Source organism: Moschus berezovskii, chromosome 16 (genome assembly GCF_049115385.1).
Source record: "Moschus berezovskii isolate FMDL1 chromosome 16, NW_MosBer_1.0, whole genome shotgun sequence".
Taxonomy (NCBI): Eukaryota; Metazoa; Chordata; class Mammalia; order Artiodactyla; family Moschidae; genus Moschus; species Moschus berezovskii.
Window position 1 is genome coordinate 44,727,454 of NC_142475.1, and position 26,707 is coordinate 44,754,160.

Consider the following 26,707-nt stretch of genomic DNA (forward strand, 5'->3'; position numbering starts at 1 on the left):
TCCTGTCTTTTGAGCTATCTTGATTTGGTATTTCTAGTATATCCACATGATTCATGGATTCTGTACTTGTGAATTCACTTATTTGGTAACATTTGTTCGTAACCCTGAAATCAGTTCTCATGGTGCTTTTGAGGTGATTTGCACATATGTGCAGAGTGGGAAGATTTGAGTTGCTGGATGTGCATGTGCCTTGCTCAGGTGAAACAGAGCAACACTGTCTTGTGTCAGCTGTTATACAATAAACAAATATCCTTCCTTGGGTCTGTTGCCACTTTTTTCACATTTTTGTGCTTTTGGTGATTTCACTGTTTAAAAATGGCCCTCAAGTATACTGGAGTGCTGTTCAGTGTTTCTGGTTCCAAGAAGACTGATGTGACTTATGCAGAAAATCCGTGTATTAGATAACCTTCATTTAGGCATGTACTGTTGCCCTTGGGTTCAGTGTTGAGTCAGCAATATATATTAAGAACTCTTTAAATAGGAGCACACAAAAACTACGGTTATTATTAATTGGTTGAATGTGAGCGGAGGATTACAGGAACCTAACCCTGTTTTCCCCCGGGAACAGTGGTTCACTATTTGCTAATTAAGTATTTGCTATGACTTTATAGAATGTAACTACTGTGAATAATGAAAAATGACTGTATTTTGATTTAAGTTTCAGTCCCCCTTTGATCTGAAATGTGTTGAAGCCGTGTTAAAACTGGTAAAATGTAATGTCACTCTGGTCAGGTTCCTTGTTTTCCTTTTCCATTTTTTACTTCAGATAGTGTCCCTCAGTTGTTGTTTTTTCTGACTTACCCACATAGTGCAAGTCAGTGATTTTCAATGTTGGCATTACGTTGAAGACACCTAGGAAGCTTTAACAACAACTATCCCCAGAGAGTAGTTGGTCTGGTGTTCATCCTGGATATTGAAATTTTTCTCAGCACCTTGTTAAACCTGATCTGCTACCTAAGTTGAAAACTTACCTAGCTACAGTGGGAAATTTTAGCTGTGCAAATTATAAATTGTATAAGATATAATCCTTATCCTTGGACCAGATTTAGCGTTCAGGAGATGGTAGACCTTTCAAAGTTGATGCCTCTGGAGAGATCTTTCTAAGAACCAAAGTTGAGACTATGAAACTGTTTTATGTTCCTGGCTGAGTAGGGTTCTATCAGAAAACATCTGTTTTCTTAGTATCAGAGCAAATGTTGACTACCTTGCAAAAATCTCTTGTTCTGATGGCTACTTTATACAAAGAAACAAAGTATCTGATGTAAGAGTTCTTTCTGGAGGAGGATTAATCTACGGTTGTTGTTGTTTTAAATAATCTTAGGGGTCCTATATTAAGCTGTAAATAGCCCTTGGAACATTAGTCTTGTTTTTAGTCTTTTGGCCATTGTTGTTACTCCATGCAGCTCCCATGTTAGGCCTATGCCAAGAGCTTTTTGTCTGTTAAAATTACTGAGAATCAGGCTCTTTATGATTCTGGGGCCTGAGTCTATTTTTCCTGTCTTTAGGTTGAACTGGATATTACTGTAAACATGTAGATTCTGTCAGTAGCTTTTACTTGCTATTTTTCCTATCTTTAGGTTGAACTGGATATTACTGTAAACATGTAGATTCTGTCAGTAGGTTTTACTTGCTAGGAATACTTAGCAGCTGTTTTTAGTCTCTTTATATAGTGAGCTTCTGCCAGTTCCCAATTTTGTTTTCTCATTGTTCCTGAGTTTTTTGGGTTTTTTTTTTAGACTTATCTAGCTAAGTTACATACTCTTTCTAGTCTTTATACTGTCGTTGTGAATTCAGATTTACTCAAAATCTCCATTAGTTCTTTAAAACTTTATACCTGGCATCGTGAACCCGCCAAACTTAGTCTCAGTCTCACAGCTGTACACACTTTTTTTACCTCATATGTCCTCATAGTACCCTCTACCTCCTTCATGGGATTTTTCACTTCCGCCTTGTACTTTTATAAAGGTACTTCATTGATTTTTAAGTCACTGAGGGCAGTGTCCTACTAGTAGTAAGCACTCAAGTAAAAGTAAAGAAATATTTTTTCAAAATAGGTCAGAAGTGATGTCAAAACATTGCCTTTTTGCCCTGCCTTTTGTTTTGGCTTCTGCCCTGGCCCAATTAGGGCTTCCCAGGTGGCTCAGCCTGTAAAACCTACAATGGGGAGATTTGTGCTCAATCCCTGGGTTGGGAAGATCCCCTGGAGAAGGGAATGGCAACCCACTCTAGTATTCTTGCCTGGAGAATTCCATGGACAGAGGAGCCTGGTGTGGGCTACAGTCCAAAGGGTCGCAAAGAGTCGGTTGTGACTGAGCGACTAACACTGGACCAGTTAAACTAAAGAATAGGAAAAAGTATATAGTATTTTAAATTAATGTTCATTTCCTGTTAATTAAATGTATTGTTTCAACTAGGTTAACATTTGGTTTGTAACTCTTTACTTTGAAGATAATGCTTCAGTGAAAGCCTTATTTGTGTTCCGTTCTCCCCACCCCAACCCACCACCCATGGTAGGTTTTTCCCCTTAAAGCTTCCAATCTACAACACTTATTTATTCAAAAAATAATCTTAGGTCTTGCTTCATGGAGACTAAAATTATGTGATTGCGCTCTCCCTAAGCCCAATTATATTGTGTCTTAGGATACTTCTTCTCATTCCTGGAATTGTATTCCTTTTCCAGTTGTATTCCTAGGGTGTGTCTAGGTGTGAATCTGTCTGTCTGTGCCTGTGGGAGGAGGAAGTGTGAGGTTGTATGGGTGGGGGAGTTTTGGTGTGAGGAGTCTGATTCTCTAAGTAGCAGAGGACAGAACATCTGTTGATGTCTGAAGTTCATGCTGGGCTTCTGATCAGCCTTATTACCCTTAAACACAGTGTTGACTTAAAGAAAGACGCAAAACCTGAGAGTCGTGGGTTTCAATATTGTTCAGGGTCTCACTGAGTACGGTAGCCCGGGAGACAGCCACTCAGCTCTGAGGAAACCGCTCCGAAGAGGTGGGGGAGGAGCCAGTTTATATGTGATGTTTGGCTCGGAAATACTAATGCATGCATTCAGCATACATCTGGGTAAAAGACACTGCTAATCCCAAGGAACAGATGTACCAGGTGATGACTTTTAGTGCTTGTCTGTTTATGTAAAGATTCATTACATTTCTTCCTGAGGGCCTGTTTTATCCAGGGAACAGAGTTCCTTATCCTGCTTTTCACTCTGAATTCCCCTCAGGTTGTACTGTTGGTGGGCAGCTGCAGTGGGTTACACCTCAACACTTGCAGAACTGGGTGGTGAGCATCAAGCCCTTTGATCTTTGTGTATGGCAGTGATGGTGTTTTCCTAGTGACAGAGCTTTAATTTACTTCAGATTTTTTAAGTTTAAAATATCACAGAAGAATTGGTCAGTTTGGACTGCTTCTACCAAACAAAACAAATTACCACAAAAAACAAAAATATAATGGAAGAGTTGGTCAGTTTGGACTACTACCAAAAACAAAACAAAAATTGCCACAAAAAACAACCCCTACGAGGATATAGAAGCCCAATTCAATCTTGGCAATCCTCTAGTTTTCATAAGTTTAGTGACGGTGACAAAAGTACTAGAGAAAGCCAAGACAGTGGTATTGGCTTGGAAAGGATTATCTGTGATCCTAAATAGCAAAAGTAGCATTATTAGGTACTACTTCTTCCTTTTTTGTATCACCTGTTCTAAAATAGGCTGTTTTATTGAAACCAGATTTTTCTATATAGATACATTGAATTTTTTTTTCTTTTCTTTTTTGGCCATGGGATCTCAGTTCCCTTACTAGAGGTTGAACTCAGGCCATGGTGGTGAAAGCCTGGAATCCTAACCACTAGGCCACCAAGGAAACCATGGCCCCACATTAAATAATTTTTATTAACTTACCTTAGATCCTCATAAACTGGCAAAAATTAAGACTACATTTTTAAAAATTCAGCAGCTCTTATTTTTGTAATTGGAAAAACTGTTGAAAGGTACATAATTTCTTAAACTGATATCATAGAATGCCAAAATTGATTTTATAAATTAGTCATTTATACTTTCACATTTCTGCATTCCTTATTAGAGTGAATCTTGGTATAAATACATTTTATGTTCTCTTTAAGTTTATTTTTTCGAGAAATTAGAGTTTCGTGTTATTCTGAAAAAAATTGGTTGTTGGTTTTATAAAAAAATAAATTGTAATGGCCTTGTATTTTAAGTTATTGACTTCTGAGTTTGTTTGGAGTAAAAGGATATATGTAGGGATATGAATGTATATAAATAACACTGCTCACATTAGATGAGGATATTATGTATCACACAGGATTTATAATACTGAGAAGTGCTTAAAACCATAATGAGAATATTTACATCACTTGTAAAACTACGGAAAAGTAATTATAGGTATATATGATTGAATTAGAACACTATGTAGAGGAAGCTTTAGCTTGTGAAAATTGAAATAGAGTAACCTATGTTCTGGAATTTTTGATTTAAAGGAACTCAGAGATAATCCTTTTTTAAAATGAAAAAATGGACCCAGAACTTAGGTAACTTGCCTAGATTTGATACTTAGGGTATACTTGCAATTTGAGAAATGGTCTCCCTAACTTAATTATTTGTACTTTCAGATAATTCTACTTGACAGAATAAAAATGTTCTCAAATTATCTGTATTATGTTTTATTTATGTAAGATGGATTCCATTGCAAAACCAGATTTTATGTTCATTGAAAAATGTTGAACCTAGAACAGTAAAATTGTCGGAGGAATACAGTACATCTTTAAAAATATGTATTTGTTAGAAGAGTATTGTAACATTGAAAGTGAAGTTGCTCAGTCATGACCGACTCTTTGCGACCCCGTGGACTGAAGCCTACCAGGCTCCTCCATCCACAGAATTTTCCAGGCAAGAGTACTGGAGTGGGTTGCCATTTCCTTCTCCAGGGGATCTTCCCAACCCAGGGATCGAATCCAGGTCTCCCGCATTGTAAGCAGATGCCTTACCGTCTGAGCCACATTGCTGCTGCTGCTAAGTCACTTCAGTCGTGTCCGACTCTGTGTGACCACATAGACGGAAGCCCACCAGGCTCCCCCGTCCCTGGGATTCTCCAGGCAAGAACACTGGAGTGGGTTGCCATTTCCTTCTCCAATGTGTGAAAGTGAAAAGTGAAAGTGAAGTCGCTCAGTTGTGTCCGACCCTTAGCGACCCCATGGACTGAAGCCTACCACATTTCTCAGTGTTATAACTGAGTCATACTCAGTAAATTATAAATAACCAGATGTGTGCTCCTTTGAGACTAAATCTGCAAAAAGAATATATCTATATAACTATAACTAAGATCCATTTCATCTTACAGCTTAAAAAGAATCTTATAAAATCTTTTTGAAGTCATAAAACTTAAAAGGTAAAAGCTATGGAAGCTGTCCTTTGGTATAGAGAGTTGAGCATCAGTATTTGTTCTAACAGTATGTCACGATCTAATTAGCCATATTCCTGTTTCCACACTTTTACCATTACAAGCTGCATGTGTGCTGCTGCCTCTCCCTCGCACCCCCAGTTTTGTGTTATTCTTTAGGGTAAATTTTCAAGAATGGTGTTACTAAGTCATAAAATCTGTGTTTTCTATCTTTCAAAATACCTGATGATAGTGAATTGAAAGTTGTGGCACCAAAAGTACCAGAAATTTTTGCTCTGTGAGTACCTACAAAAAGAAGGCCCAGCAAGTAAAACGTAAGAACTGTAGCAGAAATAGGAAGAGAAGCCAAGTTTGGCATAATAGAATCAGAGAGAGAAAGCTCTTCACATGAAAGCTTCTAAGTGATAAATCTGTGAAATAAGACCTCCAGTAGATTTAATCAGCAAGTGGCTTGAACTCTCAGAAGCTTGCAGGGATTGAAGCTTTAAGTGAATGTATTAGAGGGGAAGTAGAGGCAGTGGATGTTGGCTCACCTGTTAACTTTCATGAAGTTTTACAATGAAAGAAAAGGAAGAAATTGACAGAGAAATCATGACTGTTTTAAAGCTAGGAGAGACCCAGTTGATGACTGAAGGAAGGGGTTATGGACTGGGAAAGAGTGAAGTTACTAGAAACCACATTATTGACTCTGAGAACAATATCCTGGATGAGTTGGTAAGGCATGTGGTCCAGATGGAGGTGGAAAGATTCGAGAAGGGGAGAGAATCTTCTTTTTCAGTTGAAAGAAAAGCTGAAATATCACTCCAGGGAATTCCCTGGTAGTCCAGTGCTTAGGACTCAGAGCTTTCACTGCCAAAGGACTGGGTTAAAAGAAAAAAAAATTCCCCCAAATAACTGAAATTGATACATATTTTCATGCGCTTTCTAGTAAAGTTCTTTCTAATATCCTAATTTTAGGATATTTTTATTTCATATCTTTGCTTTAATTGCTATCTGTAAAATTTAATACTACCGTAGTGTGTTTATTTAAACTTTTCAAAATATTGTTATATTTGCTGACCCATCTAATTTTGTTAGTCACAATCCAGCTGCTTAGGTGGCTCAGTGGTAAAGAATCCACCTGCTAGTGCAGGAGACGTGGGTTTGATCCCTGGGTTGGGAAGATCCCCCGGAGAAGGAAATGGCAACCCTCTCCAATATTCTTGCCTGGAAAATTCCATGGACAGAGAAGCCTGGAGGGCTACAGTTCATGGGCTTGCAGAGTTGGATGCTACTGAGCTGAGGTAGATATTTAATTATGTAGAAATTAAGATAGAATATTACTTATCCAAAGTCACATGTACTATACACTCCTGGAAAGCAGATGTTGAGTGTTCCAGTTGAACATACTCCTTTAGCACTTAAACTTTCTCTTCCCCTTCCTGGGATGTGCCTTGTGGCTTCTACGATCTTAGTTCCTTAACCAGGGATTGAACCCTGGTCCCCAACATTGAAAGTGTGGAGTCCTAACTACTAGATCATGCACTTTTACTCTTAAGGCTTGACTTTTGCTTGCATTTTTAACAAATAAGTAGCCAGTTCTATTACTCTAAATCCTAATTCTTGCCTCATGTGATAGATCTACAGTTTGGTTTGTAGGTCAAACCAAACTTTCCACTCAGCATATTTATTTAAGACTTGAGGGCTTCTCTCGTGGCTCAGTGGTAAAGAATCTGCCTGCCAATGCAGGAGACACAGGTTTGATCCCTGGTCTGGAAAGATCACACATGTTGTGGAACAGCTGAGCCAGTGGGCACAATTACTTAACCTGTGCTCTAGAGCCCAGGTACCCCAACTACTGAAGCCCGCGTGCCCTAGAGTCCATGTTCTGCAATAAGAAAAGTCACCCAGTGAGAAGCCTGCACACTGCAGCAAAGAGTAGCCCCTGCTCCCTACAACTAGAGAAAAATCCACCAAAAATAAATAAATTTAAAGGGGGAAAAAAGAGTTGGTATGTGCCAAATCGTGTATTATCTACATTTCCCACTACATAGTTGTCTTATGCTTTATGATATTTTATTTGCCTCAGCAGCTTTTTTAATAGTTATCAAAATCTCTGAATGTAGCCCAGGATGGCCAAATCTGAAAGGTAAAACATTTTAAATTGTACATTTACAAGGAGGGAAAAATTTAAATATTCCTCCCGTGTCAAAAAAGATTACCTAAAATGAGACCTTGACTCTACCAGACTTAATGCTAATTACTGCTTTTCACCTAGAGCTTGAAATGTAATGATCACAAGGGCAGGCCAGTAGACTCTCAACTGTATTTTATTTCATCCAGAGTCAAGGTTTTTGGGTAGCTTAAATATTTTATTTAGAATGTTAATTTCCAGAACACCAGACAGATAACTTCTGAACTAGCTTGAGAAATTTGGGTATGATTTTATTATTGTAAACTCATTGCCTCCTGGAGCCAAACTGCTTTAAAGTATATATCATGGATCCATTGGGCTCATGGTAGAAAGGATACCTAGCCTAAAGAGTTCACTTAAAAGGAGCAGCCAGACTTCAGCTCTGGTTGAGTCAGTTATTTTTGTCTATCATTCTGAATGTTCTCAAGAAGCTTGAATCTACACGTCCAAAACTGATTTTACTCTCATCTGCCTCCATCCCCACATAGACAGACTAGCTTCATCTACCTGTTCCTCCTGCTGTGTATGTTTCAAATTAATATTTCCACCATCACTCAAGCTAACCTGGAGTCTTTTTTTTCCCTCTTTCTCACTTCTCTTGATCATTTACCACTAAATCCTGTCTGTTCTGTATCTTGGTGGTTCACTAATAATGTCTCAACTTCTTATTCTTCAGTCAGTTTTCAGTTTGGTTTCCTGGCCTTCATTCTGTCTTAAGCTTCTCCAGTACATATGCCACATTATTCTCAGTTATAAGGGTTTGAGAGGGAGAGGGAGGTTATTGTCTAAAAATCTAGGAGTTGTTACTACCTATGGGTGGAACTAAAGAGCCTATACTTGTCTTAAGCTGCTGGAGATACTGGTACGAGTTCCTGCTGCTTCTTAGAACCATGCACATTCCTGGTTCTACAGCTGCCTGGTCTTGACTTCAGTTGGAGGAGACTCATTCACTTGGGTGTATCAGAACCAGGAAAGAATGGGAGGGGAAATGGCATTTTTCTTCTACTTTTGTCTTGTGTTTTTTTTCTCCCCCCAGTACCTTCTGTTGGCAGAGTGGAAGACAGGGGAGTCTGGCAAAAATAGTTCACAGGCTTTTTTGTCTCTATTACTTGGAGAGATGTTAATAAAATCTCCTACTATGAAGGTAGATTTGTTAATTTTCCTTTGTCTGTTTTTGAAGCTAAGTTGGATATATTTATACTTTTGATGAACTGAACCTTTTATCATTATGTAGTTTGTTTTTTTAAAATCTCTGTTAGTATTTTTGGTCTTAAAGTCAATTTTACTTGATACTAGTGCAGCTAATATCGACTTTTCTTTTGACCCAGGGTCTTTTTCTGTCCTTTGATTTTGAACCTTTCTTTGTCTTTATGTTTTAGTTACGTCTTTTAAAAATCACAGAAACTGTATATTTCCACCATCCATTTAACTTTTATCTTTTAACTAAAGAACTTACTCATTTTTTAATGTTGTTCTTGTTTGTTGTTCAGTTGTGAAGTTGTGTCCAGCTTTGCGACCCATGAACTACAGTACTCCAAGCTTCCCTGTCCTCCTTCACTGTCTTCTGGAGTTGGCTTAAACTCATGTCCATTGAGTCAGTGATGCCATCCAACCATCTCATCCTCTGCTGCCCTCCTTCTTCCTTTGCCTTCAGTCTTTCCCAGCATCAAGGTCTTTTCCAGTGATTTAGCTCATCACATCAGGTGACCACAGTATTGGAACTTCAGTATCCATCCTTCCAGTGAATGTTCAGGGTTGATTTCCTTTAGGATTGACTGGTTTGATCTTCGTGCTATCCAAGGAATTCTCGTCTTCTCTAATGCCACAATTTGAAAATATCAGTCCTTCCATTCTCAGCCTTCTTTGTGGTCCAGCTCTCACATCTGTGCATGACTACTGGAAAAACCATAGCTTTGACTATACGGACCTTTGTTGGCAAAGTGATGTCTTTGCTTTTTAATATGCTCTCTAGGTTTGTCATGGCTTTTCTTCCAAGGAGCATGTGTCTTTTTTTAATTTTGTGGCTGCAGTCACCATCTGCAGTGATTTTGGAGCCCATGAAAATAAAATCTGTCACTGTTTCTGCTTTTCCCCTATTTGCCATGAAGTGATGGCATATGTAAGTATATATGTATATAAATATATATATATAAGTATGTAGTGCAAACATGCGTATCCACTTCTCTATTTATACTGCTAGGAGGGAACTACTATAAAATGGTTGGATGCGCTTACTTCTGGTCTTTTCCATATGCATTTATATGATGTTTGTATAACTCTTGCTTTTGTTTTAATATAAAGAAATTACATGTATTTTTGAGGCTTGCTTTTTTCCATTTCAGTATGTTTTGGGATTCTTCTGTTGGTGTTCCATTCCGTTCCGTTCTGTCGCTCAGTCGTGTCCGACTCTTTGCGACCCTGTGGACTATAGCCTACCAGGCTTCTCTGTCCATGGGATTCTCCAGGCAAGAATACTGGAGTGGGTTACCATTTCCTTCTCCAGGGGATCTTCCCGACCCAGGGATCGAACCCGGGTCTCCCGCATTGGAGGCAGACGCTTTAACCTCTGAGCCACCAGGGAAGCCCTCTGTTGGTGTTAGTACACAGAAATCCACATCATTCTTTTTTTTTTTTTTAAAGGACATAGCTTTTTGAAAAATTATTTATTCATCTGTTTTTGACTGTGCTGGATCTTTGCGGTGTGTAGGCGTTCTGTGTTTGCAGAGATTAGGGATTACTCTTCGTTGCAGTGCTCGGGCTTCGCATTATGGTGGCTTCTCTTATCGAAGAGCACAGGCTCTAGAATGGGGGCTCAGTAGTTGGGGCTCACAGGCTTAGTTGACCCACAGCTTGTGGGATCTTCCCAGATCAGGGATCAGCCTGTATCCCCTACATTGGCAGATGGATTCTTAACCGCTGGACTACTAGGCAAGTCCCACTCCAGTATTCTTGCCTGGAAAAACCCATGGATGGAGGAGCCTGGTAGGCTGCAGTCCATGGGGTCACTAAGAGTTGAACACAACTGAGGGACTTCACTTTCACTTTTCCCTTTCATGCATTGGAGAAGGAAATGGCAACCCACTCCAGTGTTCTTGCCTGGAGAATCCCAGGGATGGGGGAGCCTGGTGGGCTTCCGTCTGTGGGGTCGCACAGAGTTGGACACGACTGAAGTGACTTAGCAGCAGCAGCAGCAAGCAAGTCCCACATCATTCTTAATGACTGTGTGTATGCTTATGTGTGCTGAGTTGTGTCTGACTCTTTACATCCCCATGAATTGTAGCCCATCAGGCTCCTCTGTCCATGGAATTTTCCAGTCAACAGTACTGGAGCCGGAGTACTGGTTCCTACTCCAGGGGATCTTCCAGACTCAAAGGTCAAACCCACATCTCTTAAGTCTCCTGCATTGGCAAATGGATTCCTTACCACTGAGCCACCTGGGAAGCCTAATGGTTGTATAGTCTTACTTCTATATGCCACAATTTGTATACTTATTGATAGGCATCTATATTGTTTCTGGATTTTGCATACAGTGAAGCAGTCAGCATCCTTATTAATTAAAGAAAAAAAAATTTACTGAGGGAAAGCATTATGTGTCAGGCATAGTTTTGTGGCACAACAGTGCAGGAGATGTAGGTTCAGTTCCTCTGTTCAGAAGATCCCCTGGAGGAGGAAATGGCAACCCACTCTAATATTCTTGCATGAACAATTCCATGGATAGAGTCGGATCTGAGTGACTGAGAACTGAATGCTAGGATTACAAAGGTAAATAGTAATCTCTGCCTTAGAGTTGCTTTAGTTCAGTTCAGTTCAGTCGCTCAGTCGTGTATGACTCTTTGCAACCCCATGAATCACAGCATGCCAGGCCTCCAGTTATATAAATGCTACAAGAACATAAAGTAAATTAATTGGGGATCTAGTGCTTTTCCAGCTAGAAAATTCTTTATTGCATCAGGTATTTTATGCTATTTCTTCTGAATAACTTCTCATTTGGGTCTTACTACTTTTTTAAGTTTCTAGATTCTGGAAAAAGAATTGTTGCTTCAGTGGATAGAATTTATATTCCCCAGGATATTTTGTTTGTTTCTGCCTGTTGCTTGGGGTGTTGCTTCCTTGACCACTTGATTAAATTCTTGCCTTAGGTTCTCTGCGGGAATTCAGACAGAGCCATGTGGGTATTTGCTTGAGGTTCAGACATTTCATGGGAGACATTTTTTTCTTCCTCTAGCCATTGCTAAGTTCTGAACAGGCAGATTTCGTTGTTATCTCTTTCTGTGCCCTGTATCTTATTCACCATTAGTTTGAGGGATCATAGTTTTTTGTGGTTCTTCTGAGAGATTCCACACTTCTTGGTCTTGCACCCCTTGGGTTTGGTAGAGAACTCCAAAATGAAATCCAGCCCTGATCGTTTGAATATGTCAAAGTTGTGTTCATTTGATTTTTGTTTTCTGTGAAAATATTTAGAGTATCTGCATTGTGCTAGAAATAAAATTCTGTTTAGTCTTTTTATTTATCTGGCTGCGTCAGGTCTTTCACATGGGATCTTTCATTGTGTCATGCAGAATCTCTCACTGTGATGTGCAGACTCTAGTTGCGGCCCTCGTGCTCAGTAGTTGCAGTGTGAGCTTAGTTGTTCGGTGACATGTGGGATCCCAGTTCCCCAACCAGGGATCAAACTCAGGCCCTTGGCAGCCCTAACCACTGGACTGACAGAGAATTCCCCAAAATATTAACTTTAAAATAAGAGTGAACACCTTGATTTGTTGAAGGCTACCCATTTCCTAAAAAGGGGGAAAGTTTAAATAAATGTTAGAATTAAGTGCTGTAGAAGTATACTAAGGAAAGGAAGTATTTTCTTAATTTGCACAAATCAGATTCTACCTAATTTTTAAATAAGGTAAAATCATTTCAGTGCTGTGTCATCTCACCCTTTTTCATTTGAAAAAAGAAAAATGTTGTAATTGTTTAATATTGTTGGGGGAAGTAGTGATTTATTAGCGTAATGATATTAACATGGTGTTTAGTCACTAAGTCCTGTCCGACTCTTTTGCAACCCCATGGACTGTAGCCCGCCAGGCTTCTCTGTCCGTGGTCCCAAGCAAGAATACCTGAGTGGTTTGCCACTTCCTCCTCCAGGAGATCTTCCCGACCCAGGAATCGAACCCTCCTCTCCTGCATTGAAGGTGGATGCTTTACTGCTGTGCCATATTAATGTGTATGGTGTTCTAATTTTTTTCCATCACCCTCCTATTGTTTATTTTCCACCTTTTTGTTAGATGAAATTAGAGAAAGCATGTTGGGCATTTTAGGTACAGTTACATTAGCAATCATTGTCATATATTTCCACATTTTTAATGTTTTCCCCCCTTTAGTTTGTATTTCTTCCTACCCTAAATAAGGATTTCTACTGTTTAGTTTCTCAAAATGTCACTTTTAAATAAAATTTAACAAGATGTGAAGCCTAACTCACCAACGCCTTAACTTGCTCCATTTTTCGTCACATTTTAATATACCACTCATGTACTTGTTTTTTAACTATTTATTGACTGTCTCTTCCTTCACTAGAATTTAAGCTTTACACAGCCAGGGATCTTGTCAGTTTGTCCATTGATATATTGTCATTTTTAGTATCTAAGAGGGATATATTCTCTTCTGGTTTTGATTGATAATGTCAGAGTATCATTTAAATATTTTGTACCTTCGTTTCAACATGTGTTAGTGTTGGATAATACTTAACACAAATCCATTAGTTTAGAAGCTGAGCTGTTTTATATATGAATGAACTTTTTAGGATGCTGTTTAAAATAGTCCTTTTTTTGTTTGTTTGCTCAGAGCATTTCATTGAGTGGTCTTCCTCAACTTGAACAGTGTTGTTCACTATCAAACAATTGTAGTGGTACTTTTTTTTATATAGTAATACCTATCATCCTCACCTGTCTGAGAAAGCAAAAACTTGAACTAATATATAAAGCACAAGCATTGATGAAAATGATCAGGAGCCGAAGAGGCAAAGATGGCCTCTTTGGGATGAAACTTCATGGCTTAGGACCGTGCTTCACAATGTGGTCTGTGGACCTGTTAATTACTGGGCTGTGCTTTTCATTTTTATAAGGACTTGGTAAACTTGTTCCTAATTTCTCCAGTAAGTTTCAGCAAGGGAGTATAGTCTGGTTTAAGAGCAAATGAAGCAACAAATGTTAGTCAGTGTTAATGCCATCACTGAAGATTAGTTGGCATTTGTTATACCAAAAGAAAATGTGATGTGGTCACCAAAATAAGTAAACCCTTTTACTTGCTAAGCGAGGTTTCGGCTCCAAAGTGGAAAACAGCAAGTGAAAGAGAAAAAAAGAGAATGTCTGTGATTAGAGGTTAAGTATTATGACAAGTTATTGACAATCAAAGAGCAGATGACAGTTTAAAATGTGAGAACTGGGACTATCAAGCTACTCTAACTATATGCCGAAGGGTCAGGTGGGCTTGTAGACCTCACTGTTGTCTGAAGCTGTCACAATAATCATTATTAACAGGTTCAATTATTTTCAGTACACATAATGTCAGGGATCTGTATGAGAGTTTAGAGTTTTACTACGTTCATTTAAAATTTTTTGATATTTAAAAGTGTTCATTTTTATCCATTATATCTCATTCCCTAGTCATTCCAGGGAAGCAGATGGCATATTCAAACTTGGTTTAACATTATGGGTCTATACTGGGATGGGCATTGATAATATCAGTTGGGGAAAATGGAACAGGGCTGATTAGAATATAGAGATTACAGTTGTTGTTTTTTGCCATGCCACACTGCATGCAGGATCTTAGTTCCCTGATGAGAGAGTCAACCTGTGCCCCCTGCAGTAGAAGCATGGAGTACTAAGCACTGGACTGCCAGGAAGTTCTCACAGCAATTGCAGTGGGTTTTTTTCCATTTAAAAGAAAATATTTATTATTGATTGTACTGGATCTTCATTCCTGTGCACAGACTTTTTCTAGTTGTGGCGAGTAGGGGCTCTTTGTTGCTGTGTGTGAGCTTCTCGTGGCTGTGGCTTCTCTTATTGGAAAGCACAGGCTCAGTAATTGTGGCCTGAGGGCTTAATTGCTCTGGCAGCATGTAGAATCTTGCCGGACCAGGGGTCAAGCCCATGTACCCTACATTGTCAGGTGGATTCCTACTTACTGTACTAACAGGGAAGTCCTGATTACAGTTTTTAAAGTGATCTTCAAGTTGCTTTTACTCTATTGTATAAAAACTATGGCTTGAGCTTTTCAAGGGCTTTAAGTCTCATAAGGCCAAAAGTAATAATGTATGTATCTGTTTTATTCTTTTGGGCTTTTTCTGCCCCACACTTGGCCTTTGGTGTGGAACAGCTGCTGTAGGAGTGGTGGCAGTGGAGAAGAGGAGGTGTTAAGCTCCTGGGCCGCCTTATCATGTTACACAAATGCTTTTGTGGACCCCTGTAGTAAGCCCCAGTTCTAGGGGAGAGTTAAATCTCAAGAATAATTCCTCACAGCACTGGGAAAAAGTTCTAGGAGCTGAACTTCTGTCACTCTATCTTAAGTGCAGGGTGTCACATCCTAGCTGTTGGAGTAGTCTGGAGTTTCTCAACCGTAGTATTATGACATACGGGAATGTCATTCCATAGTGTGGTGCTTCCCAGTGTCTTAACGTTGACAATAGTTAACTCCAAAATTGGTCAGTGGTTTTCTAACCTCCCAAAGTAGTAAATTACGGTGGATTCATATCTTTTTGATTCATTTGTATTCATAAGGAAGGAGAGAAAGGAAGGTGCTGTCTAGACTGTAGAGCCACTGGACAGCTATGCCAGTTCTGTCTTTTTTTCCCCCCACAGTATTTAGATATATCAGGATCTTTCACACTGGATGTATACACCATTTGGATCTCTTAGAAGAGCTGAAATTCCTCTGAGTTTTCTAGACTTGAGCCAATACACATGAGGGCTAGATAGAATTTTCAGGTTATTCTAGATTTGGGATGCTCTCAAACATTTAGATTGTGGGCCTGCCTGTTCTTTCTGCCTTGGAGCACAGGTGTGCTTCTGTTTTATGCAGTCTGGGAATAAAGTGTGTATTTACAGATCAACTGAGATCATGCATCGAGGGGTAGGTGTTAAATATTGAGAGAAGAATCATTTTAGGCATTTAAATTTACTCAGAAAATTAATTTTTATTCTTCAGGTAGTTCTGATACTTAACAGTTAGGGAAATCAGACCTTTATTAACAATTTTGAATGCACATATTCCTCCCTACTTTAACATATCTGAAATCAAGATATGTCAGTAGAGTGTTGTCATTTAATTGGTAGCCGTTTTCCTTTTATTAGTGTTACATAAAATAATACAATTGATGGTGTGTCTTAGATTCAGAGAACCATGATACATTTGTAATATGTGTAATTACTTCTCTTGTACCTCTCCGATTCAGGGACAGACAGGGTGATATTTGGCTGTGAACCTTTGGAACTGTTAATTTTTCAGCCCTCTCAGCTCCCAGTGGTTTGTGGGTAGTTCTGCTTCTTTAGTTACCTTCTGCAGATATTTTCCGGTTATCTCCCGTTACCTCAGTTCGAGGCTATTATTTTACCGCTGTCTAGGGAAGCAGCTAGTGTTGCCCTGATGGTCTGATGAGCTGGTGGTACCTTTGCTTTTGTTAGAGTTCAGTCCTAACGCAGGTATTTCACATCTGCTTTCAACACTTAGTCTTCAAAGTTAGGAGGTGAATGCTTCCTTATGTGATAATAGCTTTCTGTTGATAGATGTTGCTTGGTGTGATTTCTAAACAGTTATACTAGTTCTTCACATCCTGGAGTATGAATTTTCATTTATTTTTACATTCAACTTGTTAAGTTCTCCTTTTTTAGCTTCTTTGCTCATAGTCAGGGTTCTTAGAACCAGTTTTCTAGAAGAGCCAGAGGACCATTGGGGAAACTGTTTGCTTACTCAAAAACACTTCCTGCCCTCTCTAATGAATTATTGTTCTGGGAAGGATACACTTAAGAGTGAATTCCCTGTTTTTATGAGCCTACCAAATACACTGTTTGACCTTCTACCTTATCTTTTCTTTTTTTAGTACACGGATGAATCATTAGTTTTTATTAGTGTGCTTAGTAAGTACTCATTAACACCTCTCCCCCATGTTAGTCCTGTTTTGTCTTTCTGCTGCAGAAATATGGATGTGCAAGGTAGTTTATTGCCTGGTAGCAGAGAAACTAGCATGGCTTGTCTTTCAATGTAGTGACTCCACCCCCTCCGTTAAAAAATATGCCCCAGCAAATGTCTTGAAATGTTGGAAAAAACATACGATGTTTGAAAGAACAAACACTTATAATCCCTTGTAACTCGAAAGAGTTGGATGGTTCTCGTTTGAGTTTGCAGGCAAAATATTGGCCCCAGGAGCAGTCATCTGAAATCTTGGCTGGAATTGGAGATTCCAGATTGGAGCTTCTTCCAAATGACACGTGTGTATTGGTAGGAGGCCCTAACCTTACCCTGCTGACCTCTGAATTGGGTTGTTCACAGTATGGCAAGTTATTCTAGAGAGAACAACCAAGACATAAATCACGATCTTTTATAACCTAATCTTGGGAGTGACATACCTTCCTTTCTGCTGTATTGTATTGGTTGCACTGAGCAGCTCTGGTACATGTGGGAGAATGTGACTACCATGAAGCAGTTACTTGGAGATTCTCTTGGAGTTTGGCTACCACAGGCCCCTTTCTTTGTGGACATACTAGTAGTAGTATCGGGGTGGGAAAAACTTTTATTTTTCTTCAGCACTGGTCACATTGTCTTTTAGGGATAATTGCACCAATGCAGTTCTTAGCTTGCCATTGTATCCTGTTTCTTTTGGTAGCTGGTTATGCAAATTGACCTTTTCTATCCTGATTCAGTGACAAGGGCTATCTTCCCTGTCTTACATGAAGTTTTCAAGGTCTGGAGGATTTCCATAGCATTGTTTCCCAAACTGTGGTCATTGAAACAAGACTTGACTAAAATGCCCTATGCTGAGAGGATTCCATTACTTTGGAAACATGTATGTTATCTTCCTCCCCTTAGAGAATCGTCATGCAAGTTAGTATATCAGACGTCTCTGAGAATTCCTGCTTTAAAAAAAAAGCAAAACCCTTTTTTTTTTCCTTCAGTCTAGTGTTTTTGAAAATTGACTTAGTCACAGAATCTATAGGATTTGTTGACTTTAATTAATTAAAAGTGAAAAGTATTAATCGCACAGTCCTGTCTGATTCTTTGCAACCCCATGAACTATGTATATAGCCTGGCAGGCCCCTTTGTCCCTGGGATTTCCCAGGCAAGAGTCCTGGAGTGGGTTGCCATTTTCTTCCCCAGGGGATCTTCCTGACCCAGGGCTCGAACCCAGGTCACCTGCACTGCAGGCAGAGTCTTTACAGTCTTGAGCCATCAGGGAAGCCCCTGTTGACTTAAGTAAATTAAAAACCCTCTTTTACATAGACACTTTTCACAAATATATTCCTTTTTTATTATTCAAAGCATTGTTTAGGCAGCTTTATTTCTATGTTTTCTATAATTAAAAATTTTCTAAACTAATTTTCAGTTTGTAATTTTGCATTTTGGAAGGCAACTGAGGTCAGAAATTGCAGTTAATATCTTATTTTCCTTGTTGCTAGCAATTTTGGTTGTGTACCATTTGAGGAGAAGTTTTCACTTGCCAATTGAAAGAGCCGTTGATTCTCAACAAAAAAGGGAGGAGTTCTCTAATCTGTAGAGGTATTAGATGTTGGTAGGCTTATTGAAAGATGTTATGAATTGAAAAGATCTAGAAAACTACAAACATTGCTGTATTGATAGTGATATTCCACTGTTTTGAAAAATTAGAAACTAGCTTTTAAGTAGAGTTGTTTGAAGTTCTGAATAGGAATCCATGCTCATGTGCTTGCTTTTTTTTTTTTCCCCTGAACATTTACTATGTACAATTTTATTTATTTTTAAACAAACTTTTAATTAATTAGTGGCTGTGCTGGGTCTTCATTGTTGTGCTCAGGCTTTCTCTCGTGGTGCGCAGGCTTCCTATTTGGGTGGATTGTCTTGTGGAGCATGGGCTCTGGGGTGCACAGGCTCAGTAGTTGTGGCACATGGGCTTAGTTGCCCCACAGCATGTGTGATCCCTGGGGCAGGGATCACACCCATGTTCCCTGCAATGGCAGGCTGATTCTTAACCACTGGACCACCAAGGAAGTCCTACTTGTGTACTTTAATCCAAAAAAAAGATGTTCATTAGAAATCTTTATAATGTTGCATGCACTTCTAATAACATTGGTTATTTTGCTTTTAAACCCATAAATTATGGACTGTTGTGGTTTTTGTTTTGCTTTGTTGTGTCCTGAAAAAGAATGTCGAGTGATGATAATAAAGGAAGAATTGAACAATAAAAGCTATACAAAAAAGAATGCAAATACGTAGCCATTTCAGGGCATCTAGAAGGCAATGGCAAGCCACTCCAGTACTCTTGCCTAGAAAATCCCATGGATGGAGGAGCCTGGTGGGCTGCAGTCCATGGGGTCGCTAAGGGTCGGATACGACTGAGCGACTTCACTTTCACTTTTCACTTTCACACATTGGAGAAGGAGGTGGCAACCCACTCCAGTGTTCTTGCCTGGAGAATCCCAGGGAAGGGGGAGCCTGGTGGGCTTCCGTCTATGTGGTCACACAGAGTCGGACACGACTGAAGTGACTTAGCAGCAGCAGCAGCAGCAGTGTGTGAAAAAAATAATTTTATGTAATCTCAGACTCTGATATATTATATTCTGGTGTTGAAAGATTAAATTATATGTGGATGAGACTGTTTTAAGAAAACAAATAGCTGTAAATTTAAATTATTTTAAACTTTTTCAAAAGACGTTTTCTATAGTTCTTCTGGAAAACCTATTTGTCTGAAACGATGCATTCTTTAAGAGTTATGGAAAACTATGATTTTTATCATTGAAAACCAGGAAAGGAAGCCCTGCTAAAACTTTTAAGCATTTATAATCTTATAACTTGGTAACTATCTTATAGCATCAGTGGTTACAAATATATTTAGAAATAATTTAATAATTGTGAATTATAGGAAAGCAATAAAAAATTTGAGAATCAGGCATATAAAATATATAGATGTAAAATCAGGCATATAAAATATAAAGGCAGGAGCATTTGGAGGAAACTTAATTAAGGATTTCAGATTGTATGACTACAAGGATATTATGTTGTAAGAAAAAAAAGCTACAAATTTATTAATGATACTCTTTTTTTTTTTTTTTTTAAGAAACGATTACAGAAAGAACTGTTGGCTTTGCAAAATGACCCACCTCCTGGAATGACTTTAAATGAAAAGAGTGTTCAAAATTCAATTACACAGTAAGTATTTTAAGTTTTAAAGTACTTATTTTTCTTTTATCAATGTCAGTATGAATATATACTCATTTGAAAAATACAGAATTATTTTCTTTTTTTTTTTTTTTCCATTTGTTTATCAGAATTTTTCTTTTTTTTTTTTTTTAGGTAATTAATTTATTTTTTATTGGAGGCAAATTATTTTACAATATTATATTGGTTGGTTTTGCCATACATTGATATGAATTTGCCCCAGGTTTACATAAGTTCCCCCTCCTGAACCCCCCTCCCACCTCCCTCCTCCCTTTATCCTCCCTCTGGGTCATCCCCGCATGCCAGCCCCGAGCATCCTATAACATGCATTGACCCTGAACTATTGATTCGTCTCACATATGACAACATACATGTTTCAATGCCATTCTCCCAAATCATCCCACCCTCACCCTCTCCCATAGAGTCCCAAAGACTGTTCTATACATCTGTGTCCAGAATTATTTTCTATATGTCAGAATTATTTTCATATTTCATCTGATTCTCTCCCACTGAGAAGTATAGTAAACATATCTTATTCTGTGCATTTAAATACAGTTTTGTTTTATAAAAGTTTCCTGCTGATGAGGTAGCATGTTAAAAACTTTGGCCTGACTTTGTTTGGGAGTGTTCTTCACCTGGGATAGAGTAGTTTGGTATGAGGTTATTTATCAGATTTTTCAAAAACATTTGAGGCCCTGAAGTGAACTTTGGCCACCTGATGCGAAGAGCTGACTCATTTGAAAAGACCCTGGTGCTGGGGAAGATTGAGGGCAGGAGGAGAAGGGGACGACAGAGGATGAGATGGTTGGATGGCATCACCAACTCGATGGACATGGGTTTGGGTGGACTCCAGGAGTTGGTGATGGGCAGGGAGGCCTGGTGTGCTGCGGTTCATGGGTTGCAAAGAGTCAGACATGACTGAGCGACTAAACTGAACTGAAGTGAATAAACAGTCAAGAGGCACACCTCTTTCCTTGTCCCCTGAACATACAGCATGGTTGCTTTCTTTATAGCAGCATTAGCTAAGTAAATGTCACACCCTCAGCATTCTCATTTGATAGATTAGAGACTTGCATGAGGATGAAAATGTGAAGGGTAGGAGGAGGACATAGAAGTACCCTCTGATTCAGCCCCTTCCTTGGGAGTGGAGCAGAAGTTTCTTCCCAGATATGTGCCAAGAATAGTAGAGAGATACGGGTTCCTTTAAAATGAGCATTTTTTAAAATGCGAGCATTCCCTCTCTTAAAAATGAGCATTTGAATTAGTTTGAAATGTTTTTGAGAGTATCATACTAAGATTTCACAACTGACTATTTGGTCTGTCCTTACCACTCCTTTGATTTAACAGTTCCATTGGAAAAAGGTAAATGTAGTAAAATGGGAGATTTTTAAGTAATTGACTCTGTCCTTAAAAAAGAAAGAAAAAAACCCCAAAATGTAAAAGGGGTATAAGCCAACAAGATAAAAATTTCCTATAGACCAACTTGTAGAACAAATTGAACAATTCAAATATTTAGTGATACAGAGACCAGAGAGCAGGAGACCAAAACTCACACAACAGGGACATACTTTCAGAAGAAACAATTTTTAGTTACCTTTGACCATGACATTTGAGTCAGTAATTAAGACAGGAGTCAAGCTTTAAGAACATGAATATTGAGAAAGGATCTTTTGAATGAAATGAATTGCAAACCAAATATTAATCTAGTTAAAGGAGATGCATGTAATTAACAGGAAATAAACACTAATTTTAAAATAATATACTTTTTTCTGTTGAGTTATTTAGTTTCTTCAATCAGGGCAGGGCAGAAACTGAAACAAAAGATAGATATTAGAGGAATCAGAGATCGGCGAAAGAGCAGTGTTTTGCTATAACTTCCAACCTAGTTTGAAAAAACTACGCAGGGAATTCCTTGGCAGTCGGGTGGTTAGGACTTGACAGCTCTCAACTGCTAGGGCCCAGTTTCAGTCCCTGGACTGGGAACTTAAGCTCCCGTAAGCTGCGCAACGTGGCCAAAAAGAAAAAAAATTGTTTAAGTGGGATCACATGGAGTGGGGGATATGGGTAAGGAAGGTGAAGTAAGCCCATTATGCTTTATGGAAGACAGTTTGGTAGCATGTATTAAGACCTTAAAAAATACGAGAATCATGTTCTTTGACCTAATATTGCTATCCTTTGTCCTTTGTGCTCTCCTAAGGAAGGAACAGAAATACTGAAAGATTGACTTGGAACTATTGTGGTCTCAGTGTAGCTCAGTGAAGTGGCACCCCTTGATTTAACAGTCCATAGTTATCATGTAAGGCAAAAATTTTATATAGTCATAATTGCCTTTGAAAACCCCTTGAGAGAGGCTGTATTGGTATATATCCTCTCTTAATATATCCAGCAAAGCTAATTTTCCCTTCATATATTAGTCTTTTTCTGTCTGACTTCACTTAGTATGATAATCTTTAGGTCTTTAGGTCCATCCATATTGCTACAAATGGCAATATTTCATTCTTTTTTGTGGCTGAATAATATTCTATTGTATACATGTACCACATCTTTATTTTTTTATTTTTTTTGGATTGAAGTGTAGTTGATGTACAATATTGTGCCAGTCTCTGCTGTACAGCACAGGGGATCAGTTATACACATATATATACTTTTAATGTTATTTTCCATTATGATTTATCACATATATGATTAGTTCCCTGTACTGTACTTCAGGACCCTGTTGCTTTATTCTGAGTGTAATGGTTCGCCTCTGCCAACCCCAGATTCCCAGTCCGTCTCTCCCTCCCCCACCACGTCTGTCCTCTTTGTCTATGAGTCTGTTTCTGTTTCATAGATAAGTTCATTTGTGCCGTATTTTAGATTCCACATATAAGTGATACCATATGGTGTCTGTCTTTCTTTTCCTGACTTACTTCACTTAGTGTGAAAGTGAAAGTGTTAGTCACTCAGTCACTCACCTGGCTCTTTGTGATTCCATGAACTATGGTCTGTCAGGCTCCTCTGTCCATGGAGTTCTCCAGGCAAGAATACTGGAGTGGGTTGCCATTCCCTTCTCCAGGGGATTGTCCCAACCCAGGTATTGAACCCGGGTCTCCTGCACTGGAGCCTGATTCTTTACCATCTGAGCCACCAGGGAAGCCCATGAAAATCTCTGGTTGTATCCATGTTGCTGCAGGTGGCACTATCTTGTTTTTATTTGTGCCTGAGTAGTATTCCGTTGTATATGTGAACCACATCTTTATCCTTTCCGCTGCCGATGGACATTCAGGTTGTTTCCGTGTTTTGGCTCTTGTGAACAGTGCTGCTGTGAATATAGTGGTTCATGTATTTTTTTGAATGATGGTTTTCTCCAGGTGTATTCCCCAGAGTGGAATTGCTGGACCCTATAGTAATCCTGTTTTTAGTTTCTGCAGAACCTCCATACTGATTTCCAAAGTGGCTTTACCAAATTACATTCCCACCAACAGTGTAGGAGGTATGAATACCACATCATCTTTATTCATTTGTCTGTCGATGGGCTTCGAGGGTACTTCCACGTTTTGGATGTTGTAAATAGTGCTGCTATGAACATTGGGATGTATTTATCATTTTTGAGTTAGAGTTTTAATCTTTTCCAGCTACTTGCCCAGGGGCGAGATTGCTGAATCATATGGTAGTTCTTTTTTTAGTTTTTGAAGGAAACTAAACTTCATACTATTTCCTTAGTAGCTGCACCGATTTACATTCCCACCAACAGTTTAAGAGAATTCCCTTTTCTCCACACCCAACATTTCTTATTTGTAAACTTTTTGATGATGGCCCTTCTGACTTGAATGAGGTGACACCTCATTATAATTTTGATTTCCTTTTCTCTAATAATTGGCAGTTTGGAGCATCTTTTCATGTTTCTTTCATCTGTGTGTCTTCTTTGGAGAAGTGTTTATTTAGGTCTTTTGCCTATCTTTTGATTGCTTTTTTACGGGGGGGAGAGGGGGGAGTTAAGCCCCTGTTTTTCCCAGCCCATAGGTTGTCTTCTCATTTTGTTTATGGTTTCCTTTGCTGTGCAAAAGCTTGTATGTTTGATTAGGAGGAATGACCTGCTTTTTATTAAAGAGAGTAGGTTTTTTGTTTTTGTCTTTTTAATGCAGTTTTTGCATTTCATTTTATTTACTGTGTACTGGTTCTGGTGTTAGGAATATACTAAGTTTTTTGCATATGCAATGTCATTTATCTTTCTAACAAAACTTCAAGGTAACTTTTTTATTAACTTTAACAATTTTTTAAAATAACTATTTTAGAATTTAAGTACTTAAAACAGAAGAGCGTACTGAGGGCCACACAGCTAACTAAGGTACTGTAATTTTGCTGTAAAATATTGCCTCTGGAGTCTGTGGTCATATCTTTTTTTATCGTGTAAAGTATTCAGCATGCCTTCTGAGGATGAATAGCCATGCTTTTAAGGGTCTCTATGGGTTCCAATCTGGTTACTTTCAGAGAGTAGGCACACTTACTATTTTATATATTCCTAAGGCTGGATGGCATCACCGACTCGATGGACATGAGTTTGAGTGAACTCCGGGAGTTGGTGATGGACAGGGAGGCCTGGCGTGCTGTGGTTCATGGGGTCGCAAAGAGTCGGACACGACTAAGCGACTGAACTGAACTGAACTGAAGTCCATAGTATGGGAGGTGCTCAATAGTAGCCCAGCACTGTATCCTCAACCTTCCTTTTGTTTGCCTGTATTTAATATAATAAATTTTTATACCTGAAAAGTATAGAATTTAAGGAATTGACCAGGTATACAGTAATTTAAAGTGGCATGGCTATAATTAGGAACTCAGATTTTTACTTCTAAAATCTGCCCTGTCATCTATGTTGTAATAAACTGTGTTCCTTTTTTTTTTAATAATTGGAGATAGTGTGCAGTATATTATTATAAACAGATTTATATTCATGATTATTATATATGAAAACAAAGTAAGCTTATATAGATGCCGTAGAAATCTATTCTGGATTTTATTAAACAGTTGAAACATAATGAGAGACAAAGGAAAGGCCTTTTAGAGCCTTGAATCAGAGTAAGTGGATTGATGTCAGCTTAGCTTCCTTTTTCCTGGTTAGCTCTCTCTAGAATACTCATGAGAAAATTGGTCTGACAGCTACTGTAGTCATTGCTGACATCAGCTTCTCTCATATTAATAACTTCTAAAATAGTTGATATTAGGAAAGCAGTTGATTAGCTTGATTTTATCTATAAAATCTTTTCCATAATTGTAGAGATGATCTGAAAAAATAAAGTACCATAAATTGAGTAAGAAGAGTGTAGACTTTGGTGTCAGTACACCTAAGTTGAGTTTTATTTTGTTTTTTTTTTTGGACCTGAGTTAAAACTTGGCTCTGTCCTTTTTAGTTGTCTGTCCTTGGTCTAGTTATTTAACCCAGGAGTGTCAGAAAAGGGAATAGGGCCAGCAGTGTTACTACCTACTCTTGTCGTTGTTGGGAGGATGAAGTGTGTTGTTATACATGGGTGACTCCTGTCCCATTGCCTGGCATAGATGCATATCTGGTGTTCTGTTTCCTCCTCACCCCAGTCCTTTATAACTGAAGTTAATTTTTTTTTTTTTTTTCTATTCTAGGTGGATTGTAGACATGGAGGGTGCACCAGGTACCTTATATGAAGGGGAAAAATTTCAACTTCTATTTAAGTTTAGTAGTCGATATCCTTTTGACTCTCCTCAGGTAACTGTTTTGCTTTTTTAAATTTTATTGTATTTTTAGATTATAGACAAATGCTAAATTCGTGATTTTTGACTAAGTAAAAACTTATAATCATTACAATTACATTCAGTAGATTTGTTTCTTTATCTTATTTGTAATATAATCAAGGTCATATGAACAGTTTACTTTATTGAGATTTAGGCTTTGCTGCTTTTGTACTTCTAAAAACTTAAGGACTATTTCTGATCCATTCATGTTAAGTGTAGACCAAAGGGCATGGAAATCTAACCCCTAGGCCCACAGTTTGTGGGAGAACTTCTCATTTTGGAATAGCTGGAGCCATGTCTTTCTAGATAAGATGATGATATTGATAGAATGACATCATTAAGAGGCAAGTGCTGTTTTGAAAGGAGCAGTTCTTTGATTTCTCATTGCCATGCTATCTTTTGTAGCCTTTTAATACTGCAAGGGCAAAATATAAGATATTAAATATCTAGACATCAGCCCCAAATCTGATCATTTTAGTGTGAAGCACTATCAGTTTCGTTAATGTCTGAAAACTTGGACAAAGGGTAGTAGTGGTAGATAAAAATTTTTGAGTGGTTTAACTGTGGTAAATGATTAATCCTTGGAGGTTAGAGAAAAGGAGAATTTAAGATGAATTCCAGATTTCTGGGTTGGTAAGATGGATAATGAGTTACTAGTAGCTAAATGATATGACAGTGACTAACTCTGTGCAGCACTGCTAGGTGATCAGGTTTTGTAGATCATGACATTTCCCAAATAACCTGACACTCAGTGTATTAGGTGCTAAAATATGCTGTTTTTGAGGAAACTTTTATTTCATTGCTGCTTTTAAGTTGTTGTTCAGTTGCTAGGTCTTGTCCTAGTTTGCTCAAGCTCATGTCCATTGAGTCAGTGGTGCCATCAAACTATCTTATCTCTCCTCACCCCCTTCTCTTCCTGCCCTCAATCTTTCACAGCATCAGGGTCTTTTCTAATGGGTTGACTTTTTGCACCAGGTGGCCAAAGTACTG

General features: G+C 38.5%; 1 protein-coding gene across 2 annotated transcripts in view; it reads left to right on the plus strand.

The window, feature by feature from the left end:
- UBE2W (ubiquitin conjugating enzyme E2 W) overlaps positions 1–26,707 on the plus strand; it is a 62,838-nt gene that overhangs the window by 10,629 nt on the left and 25,502 nt on the right. For both annotated transcript variants that reach the window (XM_055432614.2, XM_088844793.1), the window contains exons 2-3: positions 19,875–19,966; positions 25,589–25,691. In XM_055432614.2, the coding sequence (XP_055288589.1) occupies positions 19,875–19,966; positions 25,589–25,691 (195 nt within the window). The remainder of the gene's footprint in view (positions 1–19,874; positions 19,967–25,588; positions 25,692–26,707) is intronic.